We start from the raw sequence: 16374 nt of genomic DNA, 5'->3' as shown, positions 1-16374 counted from the left end.
TTTTCCTGGATCTACTGTAATTCTACCGTTTTTAATTATATGTCCTAAAAATTCTGTCTGTCTTTAAAAAAATTTGACTTTTCATCCGAGATTTTCATGTTGACTGCGAGTAAAGTGTGTATTATATTGGTGATATCTTTCATATGTTGTTCAGGGTTAGCTGAATATATTAGGACATCATCTATATACACGTATGCGCATACTCCTATGAATGGTCTGAGGATGTAGTCAACGCATCTTTGAAAGATCGACTGTGCGATTTTCTGTCTGGCTTTCCCTGTCTTCTTTTTTATTTTTATTTGATGAAATCCTGATTCCAAATCTAACGTCGTGAAGTACTGTGCTTCTCCTAAGTTTTGGAGCGTCATGGTGATGTCCGGAATGGGATATCTATCAGCTTAACTTCTTATCTTTAACTTCTGGAAGTCAATAACCATGCGTCTTTTTGGATTGCCTTGCTCGTCATTTCCTTTTTTAGAAACTGTCCATGTTAGTGAATTGTATCGGCTTTTGCTTGGCTGTATTATTTCATTATCTAATAATTTTTTTATTTCAGTTTCTACAAATGTTCTAACCGCTTGGGGGTATGGATACTGTCTGACCCAAATAGGATTGTTTGTTTCTGTTCTGATTTCTGCCTCTACTGTAGTTACATACGTAGGGTAATGTTTTACTCTGCTCATTTTTTTTCATTAATTCATTTATTTCTTTTTTATACATTTCTTCTCCTATCATATAATTTATTCCTTTTCACAATTAATACGTTTCTTTCTGTATCTATCATTGCTTTCATTTGCTTTAAACCTTTAATTCCTATCAAGAAATCGAAATTTTGTAAGGTTTCGAGTTCTAAAAATTCCATACTGAATCCTATTATATTCACTTTCTTTTTATATTTAATTAATGATTTACCGTGTGAAGTAGCGGCTTGTTTTTTTCTTTCTACTTCTATCCTTTTTGCGTGAGGGAATTTTGGATTTACATAATTTTCTTCTACACCACTATCAATTAAAATATACACTGAGTTACCTTCTTCTGTGGTCCTTACAAGCGTTGGTAACCCATGCCTTGGAATAAAAAATATTCATATTCTGTATTTGATTATTGATCGTGTGTAATTTGGTTGATCCGTTGATTCTTCGGTTGTATATTAGCATGACTTGTGTTGTCTCGTTCTCGTTTGTATCCCAATGCTCCTACTACTTTCTTAAATGGATTTTGAAAATTCTGTCGAGGTGGATGAATCGATATCCATTGGTTCAACTGGGGGTTGTTGTTGACAAGAATAATTATTCTGATGTTGATTGCCGAAATTATGATTCTGATGATGGTTGTATCGTGGAATGTACTCGAGGTTCTGATGGCGTGAATCATGTTGCATTGTACGGGCGATACTGTAGGCATCTGCTAATGTTGTGCAGGCTCGTGCATAGATGGCATTCTTGATAGCTACACTTCTCAGTCCAGTGACGAATGTTCTGATTGCTTTAGCTTGGATTTCTTGTGTCAATACTTGGACTATTCGTTCTTCCTTGTGTGTCATCTCAATCTTGGATAGCACTATATAATGCTTGGTTCAGATTGTCATAATATACTTGTACATGCAGTGGTAGTTCTTTTTGTTGTATTTTGTGGTTGATCGAGATCTGTGCTGCTTTGCAAGTATTTTTTCTTCTGATCATTATTAATGCTTGGGCATATACTATATGTTATGTCTTTCGAATTGTCGTATGTCTTCCATTAATGTGGTTGCTACTTTCCTCCACTTCCTGTATTCGTTGTAATCACCATTAAATTGTGTTATTGGTTTAAACATATTCAGATCCACTTCTTTTGGTCTGGTGTAAGAACATATTTTTTTCTATTCGTTGTGGAAAGGTTGCATTTCTTCCTAATTGTAGTTCGGATAACTGTCGTTGCAGATCGGCGACGGCGTTGGTTAATGCAATTAAATTTGATGTTCTGTCATCTTGCTGATTTATTTGTTGATTTATTTTACTAAAGATCGGTCTCCAGTTGTATTCTTGGAGCGCTGCTTGATATGGTATTCTTTCTATGAAAGCGTGTTGTTTGCCAAGGATGGTATATTGATCCTTTTCTTTCAATTTGTTGTATTAGGATTTTATGTGAATCCCTTTTGATTGACGTTGTGTGGGATGATGTACTGGTAAACTTCTTGGATGGTTTAAATTAATCCTTTTTTGTTTCCATGGACTAGGTTCATCTCTTTCAAGCTGACTGACTAATGATATTATTGATGATCCTTTTGGCTGCTGCCCCACGTTGGGCGCCAGTTAATTTATTTACTCATTAGGAATAAAATAAATATATATTTTTAAGTCAGCCAATGAGATTGGTTCTGACTGATCCTTTATTTGTATAATATTTCACCGTATTTACATGTACTTCAATATTGAATATATTACACTTAAGCTGTACAAGTGTTACAAGTGGTAACTTGTTACTTGGCAGTCGATAATGATAAAGTGACCTCGAGGTTATTGTTCCAGTGGCTTACATAGGCTATGCTTATCGCTGCTCATACTATTGAGATATAGTAAATAACTATTTGGGTTGTTATTGTTTGTTGTACTTATAGTGCGCTTCTATTGTTCTAAGATAAAGTTGTTTTGATGATTTTTCTTTAATGTTTACTGAAACATAAGGTTGTGGTTAAAGGTTAAAGTATTAACTCGGGCGAGTGCAATACGTTTCAGTAGGGCGGCTTTTCGCGCAGGACCCTTTGACTGGAACGTAGACTCTACCTTTTTCCACATTTCGTGTGAAGTTTGGCATTCAGTTATCAAACCCAATTCTGATAATGTAATTGAAAGCATTATATTCGCACAGGCCTTCTGATCGAAATGTTTCCACTTCGCTGCGTTATTGTCGTTTGGACAAGGTATAGCTCCAGATGCGTAGCTCCATAAGTTAGCTTTCACAAGAATTGCAATGAGGGAATAACTTTTAACATTTTTTTCAAAAATAAAAATTTACATGGCCATACATGATGAACAATGGTGAAAAAATATTAATTGCGTTTTTACTTTTTTGTTTTCTTTCAAAAAGTTCCCGCACCAACGCAATTAAATTTTTTTTGTTTTGATTTCTTTAATGGGAGCAATATTCCGATAAGAAAAAAAAGAAATATTTCTACATTTTGTGAAAAAAATAATACACCCATAAATAGAAAAAAAAACATCACCGAATATTATCAAATACGTAAAAGAACGCAAAACCACACAACAAAACTTTACGATATGCGTCGACTAACTGTAATATTTCCCAGTAATTCAATTGCTTTTGGATTCATTGTCGTTGCTTCTCTTCCTCCCGTAACGTAAATATGCGATAAGCGTCGACTAACTGTAACATTTTACAATTAATTCAATTCGTCTACTCTTTGCCAGTCTTGGTTTAGCCAGCATCGGGAAAGCTATTGAATGTGGACAAATAAGTATTTAACATCAAAAACATAATGTCTTTTAAAAAGAGTGAAAAAGATGTTCTTAAAAATTCAAAAGTGTGGACAAATAATTTAGTTGCTTTTAAAAAAAGTACAACGAAAAGACGTGAAATAGTCAACATTGATAAATGTTTAACCGAATTGTGCAAAATTCCGAAGCAGGCCGCTATAATTGGAAGATACAATGCATTGGCAAAAATTGAAAAAAGCAAAGTGAATAGGTGCAAGATTATTGGAAAAGAACTGATTGATTTGTGGTCAAAACTTAATTTTCCAATCATAGCAAAAGTATCCCTTGAACGTAAAATACAAAAACTCCTAGAAACATACCAGAAATCGTTAAAAAAACGCAGTGGAACAAACATGGTAATCTCATTCAACAAATTATTTGATGTAACGAATAAAAAAGGTATGTGGCTTGGTACTGAAGATAAAGAGCTGTATGAACTCCAAATAAGAACGAACGAAGAAGTTGGGTACACAACTACTAAGGATGTAAAGCTTCACCCATCCATAGCTTTTAAAATGAAAGAAAATACCTCCGTCAAAAATAATAGTGTATTAAACTCATCAATATCTTCAATATCATCAAGCGACGCGAACGATGATTGCTGCGTCCCGAATTATGAAGAATTTGAAGTAACAAGCGAATTGTTCAAAAAAGGCAGCAGTGAAAATAACGGGTGATTTTTTTGAGGTTAGGATTTTCATGCATTAGTATTTGACAGATCACGTGGGATTTCAGACATGGTGTCAAAGAGAAAGATGCTCAGTATGCTTTGACATTTCATCATGAATAGACTTACTAACGAGCAACGCTTGCAAATCATTGAATTTTATTACCAAAATCAGTGTTCGGTTCGAAATGTGTTTCGCGCTTTACGTCCGATTTATGGTCTACATAATCGACCAAGTGAGCAAACAATTAATGCGATTGTGACCAAGTTTCGCACTCAGTTTACTTTATTGGACATTAAACCAACCACACGAATGCGTACAGTGCGTACAGAAGAGAATATTGCGTCTGTTTCTGAGAGTGTGGCTGAAGACCGTGAAATGTCGATTCGTCGCCGTTCGCAGCAATTGGGTTTGTGTTATTCGACCACATGGAAGATTTTACGCAAAGATCTTGGTGTAAAACCGTATAAAATACAGCTCGTGCAAGAACTGAAGCCGAACGATCTGCCACAACGTCGAATTTTCAGTGAATGGGCCCTAGAAAAGTTGGCAGAAAATCCGCTTTTTTATCGAAAAATTTTGTTCAGCGATGAGGCTCATTTCTGGTTGAATGGCTACGTAAATAAGCAAAATTGCCGCATTTGGGGTGAAGAGCAACCAGAAGCCGTTCAAGAACTGCCCATGCATCCCGAAAAATGCACTGTTTGTACGCTGGTGGAATCATTGGACCGTATTTTTTCAAAGATGCTGTTGGACGCAACGTTACGGTGAATGGCGATCGCTATCGTTCGATGCTAACAAACTTTTTGTTGCCAAAAATGGAAGAACTGAACTTGGTTGACATGTGGTTTCAACAAGATGGCGCTACATGCCACACAGCTCGCGATTCTATGGCCATTTTGAGGGAAAACTTCGGACAACAATTCATCTCAAGAAATGGACCCGTAAGTTGGCCACCAAGATCATGCGATTTAACGCCTTTAGACTATTTTTTGTGGGGCTACGTCAAGTCTAAAGTCTACAGAAATAAGCCAGCAACTATTCCAGCTTTGGAAGACAACATTTCCGAAGAAATTCGGGCTATTCCGGCCGAAATGCTCGAAAAAGTTGCCCAAAATTGGACTTTCCGAATGGACCACCTAAGACGCAGCCGCGGTCAACATTTAAATGAAATTATCTTCAAAAAGTAAATGTCATGAACCAATCTAACGTTTCAAATAAAGAACCGATGAGATTTTGCAAATTTTATGCGTTTTTTTTTTAAAAAAAGTTATCAAGCTCTTAAAAAATCACCCTTTAGTAACAACAACAAAAATGATGGGTCAGTCTCGGTTAACACGTACTTGCGATCTTGTAAGTCGGTTATTTCTTGAGCTAAGGATGTTGCTAGGATTAATGATAGTGTTATCTTCATTATTGTTTCTGAGGTTGTCCTTGTGTACGATCTACCTTCCGTTGTTAAAATTGTGTCCTCACGATTCTCTTGTACTGTTTTCTTCAAATAGCGTGGATTTGTTTTATTTCGTCGGTTTTGTTTCACATAAACTGTTTGTCCTGTATTATTGTGTTCGTTTTTTATTGTGGTGTGATAGCATATACTCCTGCTTATTTTCGATCAGTTTTTTTATTCCTTCAGTCTTGCTCCTTTCAAAAAATAATTCGATGAGTTTCCTTTTTGTGTGTATTGTCCTATTGTATTCCTTGATTGCGTTGAATAGTTCTTCAGTCGCGGTTAATTTATTTTGTTTAATGCGAGTTCTAGTAATTTCAAGAATGGTTGAATGCAGCCGTTCAACTTGAGCGTTCGACGTTGAATGGTTTGCTGCGGTCATTGAATGTTTAATATATAGCCTTTGGAAAAGAGTTTTTGCTGCTATGCTATTAAATATAGTCTCGTTATCTGTAATTAGTTTAATGCAAAATGGGAATATTTGTATGAGTGCTTCCTCTAATATTTTGTAGAATTCTCTTTTGTCGTTTAATTTTCTCATATATGCGTATTTTGAGTATCTATCTATGCATGAGAGATACTTGTACATTGTTCCATCGATTTTAAATATGTGCATTTGTATTTGTGTGCCTATACCTTCGGGTACGGGTGTTTTTGCAAAAACTTGTTTTGTCGGGTGGCGTTCGTATTTGTTTTCTTTACAAATGCTACAATTTCTAGTTAGTCGGATTAGATCTTTTTTTATATTTGGCCAATAGAAAGTTTCTAGTATCTCTAATGAATTATTTTTTGCGATTCTATGTGCTCTTTCATACGTATGTTTAATTATATTTTCTCTATTCTCTTCACTCGTAATGTCCTTTAATAGATTTTGACAAAAATGCGATCGTGATATTAGGTTTCATACATAGGCTGCTATATATATTTCTGGACTAGGCAACACTAAGTGTTGCCAGGTGCAATCTGACATTTCCATTGGAAAGTTTGACATTTTTTAGCATAACATCACTCAGAACGTTTTGTCATTTAATCACGAATTGTTTTATTTACAGGGAGTTAAAAAATTCATCTCGGCCAAAAAATGGAATTAATTCGTAACATAAAATCTCTCGTGGATTGCAAAAATTGTTGCTCTTTCTAATGCATTTTGTTCACATTTCTTTGTCACATTTTGTGTTTTAAATTGGTTCAGTGGAGCGCTGACATCTTTAATTCTGATTGACGAGGATGATTCCTGCGAGTGTATTGAGTCGTTCGTAGTTACGTTTACTTGACGGCTGAGTGCGTCGGCTACTACATTTAAATCTCCTTTAATATATTTAATTTTTGTTCCGTATTCTTCTATAAAATTTTTCCATCGTTTTAATTTTGAATTTGGGTTGTCGTCTGATATTGAAACAAGAAAAAACGTTAACTTCGGTTGTACCGAAGCTAAATACCCTTCACAGGTGCATTTCTGTTAGTAACTATCTGTTCAGTTTGTATGGCAGCTATATGCTATAGTAATCCGATCTGAACAATTTCTTCGGAAATTACATAGTTGTCTTAGAAAATAATCTGTACCAAATTTCGTGAATATATCTTGTCAAATGTGTAAGTTTTCCATACAAGAACTTGATTCCGATCGTTCAGTTTGTATGGCAGCTATATGCTATAGTTAACCGATCTGAACAATTTCTTCGGAGATTACATAGTTGTCTTAGAAAATAATCTGTACCAAATTTCGTGAATATATCTTGTCAAATGTGAAAGTTTTCCATACAAGAACTTGATTCCGATCGTTCAGTTTGTATGGCAGCTATATGCTATAGTTAACCGATCTCAACAATTTCTTTGGAGATTACATAGTTGTCTATACCAAATTTGGTGAAGATACATTTTCAAATGTCTAAGTTTTCTATACAATAACATGATTCCGATCGTTCAGTCTATATGGCAGCTATATGTTATAATGGTCCGATATCGGCCGTTCCGACAAATGAGCAGCTTCTTGAAAAGAAAATGACGTTTGCGAAATTTAAAAAGGATATCTTAAAAACTGAGGGACTAGTTCGTATATATACAGACAGACGGACGGACAGACAGACGGACATGCCTAAATCGACTCAGCTCAACATACTGATCATTTATATATATACTTTATAGGGTCTCCGACGCTTCCTTCTGGGTGTTACAAACATCGTGACAAAGTTAATATACCCTGTTCAGGGTATAAAAATTAGGGATTGATGATCGGTGTAAATAGTAGTATTACTAGTGAGACCATACAGATAATTGCTAAGTTTCTTGAGTGCCCAAACGATTGCTAACATTTCTTTTTCATTTATTGAGTAATTTTGTTCAGTTCGCGTTAATGTACGTGAAAGGAATGCTATAAGTTTCTTGCCTTGTGACAATACAGCTCTATTCGCATGATTGCTTGCATCTGTAGTCAAATCAAATCCTTTTCCAAAATCTGGTTGGAGTAATTCTATTTATTCGTTTAGTTTATTTTTTAGTGTTTCATTTGCGTTAAGTGCTTCGTCATCTAATTTTACATGTACTGAGCTACTTTTATTCTTTGAAATATTACCATTCTCTTCTCGTAGGTTGAGTGTTAATGGTTTCGTTATTGATGCAAATCCTTTTATAAATTTTCTATAATATGAGGTCATTCCCAAGAAAGATCTCAAGTCTTTTAAATCTGTACCTATCTATATTCTTCTATTTTTCCTGGATCTACTGTAATTCTACCGTTTTTAATTATATGTCCTAAAAATTCTGTCTGTCTTTAAAAAAATTTGACTTTTCATCCGAGATTTTCATGTTGACTGCGAGTAAAGTGTGTATTATATTGGTGATATCTTTCATATGTTGTTCAGGGTTAGCTGAATATATTAGGACATCATCTATATACACGTATGCGCATACTCCTATGAATGGTCTGAGGATGTAGTCAACGCATCTTTGAAAGATCGACTGTGCGATTTTCTGTCTGGCTTTCCCTGTCTTCTTTTTTATTTTTATTTGATGAAATCCTGATTCCAAATCTAACGTCGTGAAGTACTGTGCTTCTCCTAAGTTTTGGAGCGTCATGGTGATGTCCGGAATGGGATATCTATCAGCTTAACTTCTTATCTTTAACTTCTGGAAGTCAATAACCATGCGTCTTTTTGGATTGCCTTGCTCGTCATTTCCTTTTTTAGAAACTGTCCATGTTGGTGAATTGTATCGGCTTTTGCTTGGCTGTATTATTTCATTATCTAATAATTTTTTTATTTCAGTTTCTACAAATGTTCTATCCGCTTGGGGGTATGGATACTGTCTGACCCAAATAGGATTGTTTGTTTCTGTTCTGATTTCTGCCTCTACTGTAGTTACATACGTAGGGTAATGTTTTACTCTGCTCATTTTTTTTCATTAATTCATTTATTTCTTTTTTATACATTTCTTCTCCTATCATATAATTTATTCCTTTTCACAATTAATACATTTCTTTCTGTATCTATCATTGCTTTCATTTGCTTTAAACCTTTAATTCCTATCAAGAAATCGAAATTTTGTAAGGTTTCGAGTTCTAAAAATTCCATACTGAATCCTATTATATTCACTTTCTTTTTATATTTAATTAATGATTTACCGTGTGAAGTAGCGGCTTGTTTTTTTCTTTCTACTTCTATCCTTTTTGCGTGAGGGAATTTTGGATTTACATAATTTTCTTCTACACCACTATCAATTAAAATATACACTGAGTTACCTTCTTCTGTGGTCCTTACAAGCGTTGGTAACCCATGCCTTAGAATAAAAAATATTCATATTCTGTATTTGATTATTGATCGTGTGTAATTTGGTTGATCCGTTGATTCTTCGGTTGTATATTAGCATGACATGTGTTGTCTCGTTCTCGTTTGTATCCCAATGCTCCTACTACTTTCTTAAATGGATTTTGAAAATTCTGTCGAGGCTGCGGATTTCGTGGTGGTTGTTGCCTTGTCTCGTTGGTCTATGGTGGATGAATCGATATCCATTGGTTCAACTGGGGGTTGTTGTTGACAAGAATAATTATTCTGATGTTGATTGCCGAAATTATGATTCTGATGATGGTTGTATCGTGGAATGTACTCGAGGTTCTGATGGCGTGAATCATGTTGCATTGTACGGGCGATACTGTAGGCATCTGCTAATGTTGTGCAGGCTCGTGCATAGATGGCATTCTTGATAGCTACACTTCTCAGTCCAGTGACGAATGTTCTGATTGCTTTAGCTTGGATTTCTTGTGTCAATACTTGGACTATTCGTTCTTCCTTGTGTGTCATCTCAATCTTGGATAGCACTATATAATGCTTGGTTCAGATTGTCATAATATACTTGTACATGCAGTGGTAGTTCTTTTTGTTGTATTTTGTGGTTGATCGAGATCTGTGCTGCTTTGCAAGTATTTTTTCTTCTGATCATTATTAATGCTTGGGCATATACTATATGTTATGTCTTTCGAATTGTCGTATGTCTTCCATTAATGTGGTTGCTACTTTCCTCCACTTCCTGTATTCGTTGTAATCACCATTAAATTGTGTTATTGGTTTAAACATATTCAGATCCACTTCTTCTGGTCTGGTGTAAGAACATATTTTTTTCTATTCGTTGTGGAAAGGTTGCATTTCTTCCTAATTGTAGTTCGGATAACTGTCGTTGCAGATCGGCGACGGCGTTGGTTAATGCAATTAAATTTGATGTTCTGTCATCTTGCTGATTTATTTGTTGATTTATTTTACTAAAGATCGGTCTCCAGTTGTATTCTTGGAGCGCTGCTTGATATGGTATTCTTTCTATGAAAGCGTGTTGTTTGCCAAGGATGGTATATTGATCCTTTTCTTTCAATTTGTTGTCGTATTAGGATTTTATGTGAATCCCTTTTGATTGACGTTGTGTGGGATGATGTACTGGTAAACTTCTTGGATGGTTTAAATTAATCCTTTTTTGTTTCCATGGACTAGGTTCATCTCTTTCAAGCTGACTGACTAATGATATTATTGATGATCCTTTTGGCTGCTGCCCCACGTTGGGCGCCAGTTAATTTATTTACTCGTTAGGAATAAAATAAATATATAATTTTACATCAGCCAATGAGATTGGTTCTGACTGATTCTTTATTTGTAAAATAATTCACCGTATTCACATGTACTTCAATATTGAATATATTACACTTAAGCTGTACAAGTGTTACAAGTGGTAACTTGTTACTAGGCAGTCGATAATGATAAAGTGACCTCGAGGTTATTGTTCCAGTGGCTTACATAGGCTATGCTTATCGCTGCTCATACTATTGAGATATAGTAAATAACTATTTGGGTTGTTATTGTTTGTTGTACTTATAGTGCGCTTCTATTGTTCTAAGATAAAGTTGTTTTGATGATTTTTCTTTAATGTTTACTGAAACATAAGGTTGTGGTTAAAGGTTAAAGTATTAACTCGGGCGAGTTCAATACGTTTCAGTAGGGCGGCTTTTCGCGCAGGACCCTTTGACTGGAACGTAGACTCTACCTTTTTCCACATTTCGTGTGAAGTTTGGCATTCAGTTATCAAACCCAATTCTGATAATGTAATTGAAAGCATTATATTCGCACAGGCCTTCTGATCGAAATGTTTCCACTTCGCTGCGTTATTGTCGTTTGGACAAGGTATAGCTCCAGATGCGTAGCTCCATAAGTTAGCTTTCACAAGAATTGCAATGAGGAAATAACTTTTAACATTTTTTTCAAAAATAAAAATTTACATGGCCATACATGATGAACAATGGTGAAAAAATATTAATTGCGTTTTTACTTTTTTGTTTTCTTTCAAAAAGTTCCCGCACCAACGCAATTGAATTTTTTTTATTTTGATTTCTTTAATGGGAGCAATATTCCGATAAGAAAAAAAAGAAATATTTCTACATTTTGTGAAAAAAATAATACACCCATAAATAGAAAAAAAAGCATCACCGAATATTATCAAATACGTAAAAGAACGCAAAACCACACAACAAAACTTTACGATATGCGTCGACTAACTGTAATATTTCCCAGTAATTCAATTGCTTTTGGATTCATTGTCGTTGCTTCTCTTCCTCCCGTAACGTAAATATGCGATAAGCGTCGACTAACTGTAACATTTTACAATTAATTCAATTCGTCTACTCTTTGCCAGTCTTGGTTTAGCCAGCATCGGGAAAGCTATTGAATGTGGACAAATAACTATTTAACATCAAAAACATTGATAATTCGGGTGGTGGAGCACGGTGCTCGTTCGTTCCAATGATGTGGTTGGCCGTGGGGAAGCGGTTGGCGCAATTATTCCACAAATGTTAAATAAATAAATAAAACCAAAAGTTTCATATAATATATATAATTTAATTATAAAAATTTGGAACCACACTTACCACGTCTGCAGAGCAGGGCTGTCGCAAAAGAAGAGAGCGCGCAACTTTTTTGTTAGAGTTTAGTTGCGCGCGAATTAAACTTCGAAAAAGAAGAAAAGAAAGATTGCTCTGCCGATACAGACGTGGCAAAAGACATTGGGCGGGGGCGGCGTCAACATTCTCCCCGCCTTGCAGTATTACTGCAAATGCAGTTTACAATAAATTACTTAAAACTAACTTAACTAACTGGCTCCTGCACTTCCTTTTCCACGTCTTCTTTGCAGATGGGGTGGCCGACGAGACGAATCGAGTCTGGTTCGGTCCGGGAAATGCCGCTGAGATGAATCGAACCTCAGTCGGTCATTGCCATGCCGCCGATTTGCATAGAAGTCACCACCTTCCGAGGTCGGCGAGACGACTCGAGTCTAACGCTATCCTGGGTAGGTGCTGAATGTGAGAGGCGTTGGCAGCCAGTGCACTTTATTGTGCCGATGTTAGATGACGCCGGATATGATGTATCCCAGCGACGTATTTTGGGCGATGAGTTGGCCCATTGCCGCTGGTTGTAACCCGGGCAACATGAGCCGGGAGTAAACGTCCGTAGTGCTGTTTGCCTATCCTTGACGATACGGCGTGCATCTGCTTGACGTCGAGCGTCTCGTCCACACCTTCGCTTTGGATGGGGTGGCCGACAAGACGAATCGAGTCTGGTTCGGTCCGGACAATGTCGCTGAGACGAATCGAGTCTCAGTCAATCGTTGCCATGCCGCCAATCCGAAAGGAAGTTACCAGCATGCCGAAGTCGGCGAGACGACTCGAGTCTGGCTCGATCTTGGGCATGTGGTATGTAGGAGAGACGTCGTTGGTCAGAGCTTTGAGTGACTGATGACGCCCGTTGACACGATTGCTGCTGCTGTGTTGTTGTTGCTGTTTGTGATGTGTTCGTTGTATGGTGTGTGGCTGTCGACTGCGTTGCTCGTCTGTTGCTGCGCGCTGCATGTTGATTTACTGTTGTTGTTGTGGCCGCCGCATGTTGGTATTGTGTAGACGGCTGTTGTGACGTCACGTACGTTGCTGATTGGTCTTCTTGCTGTAATTGCGACGGCGGCGCCTGCTGTTGCTGGTGATAATAGGCTGTTCGCAGTTGATAACGCTGCTCGTATTGTTGTTGTAGCTGTAGCTGCATCTGCTGGTGGTGAAAGGCATCCGACAGTGGCGCCACTGCGTTGCTCGTGGTATAGTATTGCTGCTGTGGTGGATAGTGCGCTGTTGCTGATAAGGCCGCCACATCTGATGATGGCGGCAACGATTGTGATGAGGGTGGTAGTGGTGGCGTTGCTGCGACAGCATGTCGGTGCGTTGCAGCTGTGACAGCCGTTGCTGCCACCGTTTCAGCGGGGCCCGTGTAATAAGCGAAATTGTTGGTATTTGTCGCTTCAGCGCTGCTCGGCGGTGTGCTGCCTACGGATGTTGCTGACAGAGATAGCGCTGCTGCAGGCAGTGTCGGCACACCAACGCTACCATGCGTATCGGTGTGATTCGATGAGCCGGGCGCATCATTTGTTTCGCCATCATCGTTAGTTTGATCCCGTTGTAGCTGGTGCTTCTGCTGATGTTGTTTCTGTTGTGTAAATATAAAATTAGTATTATTTACTCTACAAAAATGATTTTGTGTTTGTTGTTGAATTATTGTTGAATTTTGTTTGTGGCCTTTGCCAGTTACCTTGGTTTCTTCGGAGGGAACAGAACCTGTTATAATCCAACCGAACACTGTACGTTGTGCTACAAGGGATCCAGAGATTTTCAATTTTACCCCATTTAGAATGATTTTCGGGTAAAAATCCGCTCCAATCAACAAGTCAACATTTTGACTTGTATAGAAATTATTATCCGCTAAGGGGATATTAGGTAGCCTTTTTAAAATTGAAGAGTTAATTGATCTGGATGGAAGAAGTCCAGTCAATTTTGGCAGTACCAAAGCTTCCGCTTCTAGTTTCAAACCTTTGAAACATAGAGTGATGTCTCTGTTTACATTTATTGCAATTAAACATACTTTTACAATTTTTACTTCATGTGAGTCCGATAAACAGTTTAGGCAGACGTGGAGTTTTCTGACAGCATTTAACCGTGCGTTAGGCATCATCTCAATGAATCTTTGACAAGTTTTCAAAATGTGCGATTGAGATGAGCACAGTTTACATTTAATATTGTTTGTCTTGGCGTGATGGGAATTGATGGGCCTCGATCCAATCCTTGATTGCAAGGTTGGTATCCGACCTTCGCCATCAGCCGACTTAATATTGGGTTGAGTACTCAACTCGCCTTTGAGGTTTGATACTCTCTCAAGCGTTTTAACCCGTTTGGTTAGAAACTTGTCTAACTCAACCCATTTTGGGATCTCTGAATCCAAATCCAGAGATTGTTTCCAAAGCGACAGTGTATAGTCCGGTAGTCGGATTGAACACAAATACGTGAATATGGCATCCCAGCTATCTGTATTGATGCCATGTATTTGTAAAGCTGAAATGCAGCTATTTATTTCCCGCTGTAAATTTCTGAGTTCGGTCTCAGATTCTGTAGAGATGTGCGGAAGCTTGAATAATAAATTCAATTGTGTGTTGACAAGCACTCGCTTGTTTTCATACCTACACAACAAATTATTCCACGCCAATGCGAATCCGTCATTCGTCAGTGGCGCTTTCGAAACGATATCTTTTGCTTCACCTCGCGTTTTTTGGTTCAGATGGAATAACTTTTCTACCGGAGATAGCCTTGGGTTGTTCCCATAAATGGCGGCAAATAAATCCCTAAATGAGGGCCATTGTAAAACATCGCCATGAAATATTTCGGTATCACATGGCGGTAAATTGATAGAATACCTCACGGGTTCTGCAGTTTGTTGTAACCGTTCAGGTTGAATAATTGTCGAGTTGGAAGTAGGGCTTTGGTTGAACGCCGTGAGGTTGTGCATGTGTTCGCCCATCAAGGCCGCGCAACACACATAAGCGTGGTAACAGCTTGTATATTTAAGTTTGAGGTCGTCAATTGAGCTTGTGTCAGAAGGATCCACTCTTGGCAAACACAACTTGTACTCTGACTTTACCTCTGCCCACAGAGATTTCAGTTCAGCTTGTTGAACTTCAAGAGAGTAGGCACTTTGATTGTTTGCTGTTGGAGTAAAAGACTCCTCAAACTCCAGTAGAGCGTCTGCAGCTGTGGTAAAGGCTCTGATTGATTCCATTGTTTTCAAAAAATTGAATCGTAACTGCAAAAATGTTGCACAAAATCGGATCTAAACTTGAAATTAAAATTTAAAAAATATTTGCAAATATGTTGCAAAAGTTCAAAAGTTATAGAACCAATCACGGACAGACTTTAAATTAGTAGTGCGTTGTTTCTTAGTGAAGCGTGAATATTCGAAAGCACAAAAAAAATTAATCAATTTAGTAAACTATTTTCTCAAAGTATTTTTCCCAATTTTAATTTGAATGTGCTTGCTGGGTAATCGTCCCAATGCACTTGCACGTCTAGTCCTTGACTATGTACACCAACAAAATTGATTTGTGCTTAATTGCTTTATTAAAATCCAAATTTGTATAAATACAGATAAAATTAACAAGCACTTATTTGATTTACTATATCCACTATTCACTTTCACTTTTATCACTGGGTTATTTTCGAACTATTTCGATTTCACCACTATACTCTTTGTTTGTTGGGATGGCTGCTGTGCTGCCTTGCCTTTGCTGCTTTGCCTTTGCTGCTCTCCCTTTGCTGCTTGGCCTGTGCTGCTTCTCTGTGCTGCTTGCCTTCGCTGCTCTCCCTTTGCTGCTTGATGATCTTGGTGATCTAGCCGTCGCTCACTTCACTTTTCTCCAATTTTTTAGTGTCACTCACTGCACTTGTTTTAATTTTTGTATTTTGTTTTGTTTTTTTTTTTTGTTCACTCGCGAAACTGCAGCTGCGTTATTGCTGCTTGCCTTTATTGCTATTCGAGCAATATATGGGAAGGCAGAGTTGAGCGACTAGACTCAAATTAAACCACAAGGAAAAACAAAAACCCGAGAGAGATTGTTGACGCTCCAGACGATTTTGTGCGTCCAAGAAATTTATAACTTTTTCTCGAATAACAGAGCGTGTTTTTTTTTTGCAAAGTGAAATAGTGCATTTGCAGGTGTATTTGTTGTTGTACTTAAATGAAGTACAATACTACCTGCAATCTTGTGCTTTGATTTTGTGGGTAGAGTGCCAAAAATAAGTTTTGGTCTCCACTTCACACAGCACAATGGGTTTTGTACATAAATGATGCACAAATTAACCAATCTATTGCCTTATAGCTTGCAGAGCACAAATCCAAAATATGTTTGGCTGTAACTTGCGAGTTGCTAAAGCGGGCAAATTATG

The 16374-nt window shown here is 37.4% G+C and overlaps 1 protein-coding gene across 1 annotated transcript; it reads right to left on the bottom strand.

Moving 5' to 3' along the window:
• Positions 1-10055: 10055 nt before the first annotated feature.
• Positions 10056-14953, bottom strand: LOC125777824 (myb-like protein Q). The gene is made up of 3 exons (XM_049453636.1): positions 14855-14953; positions 12854-13591; positions 10056-10115 (listed from the first exon to the last, which is right to left on the bottom strand). The coding sequence occupies exons 1-3, from the start codon at positions 14951-14953 to the stop codon at positions 10056-10058; spliced, it is 897 nt and encodes a 298-aa protein (XP_049309593.1).
• Between the last annotated feature and the right edge of the window lie 1421 nt (positions 14954-16374).

Source organism: Bactrocera dorsalis, chromosome 1 (genome assembly GCF_023373825.1).
Source record: "Bactrocera dorsalis isolate Fly_Bdor chromosome 1, ASM2337382v1, whole genome shotgun sequence".
NCBI lineage: Eukaryota > Metazoa > Arthropoda > Insecta > Diptera > Tephritidae > Bactrocera > Bactrocera dorsalis.
The sequence above is the reverse complement of the archived record's forward strand: the minus strand, read 5'-3'. Positions and strand labels throughout refer to the sequence as shown.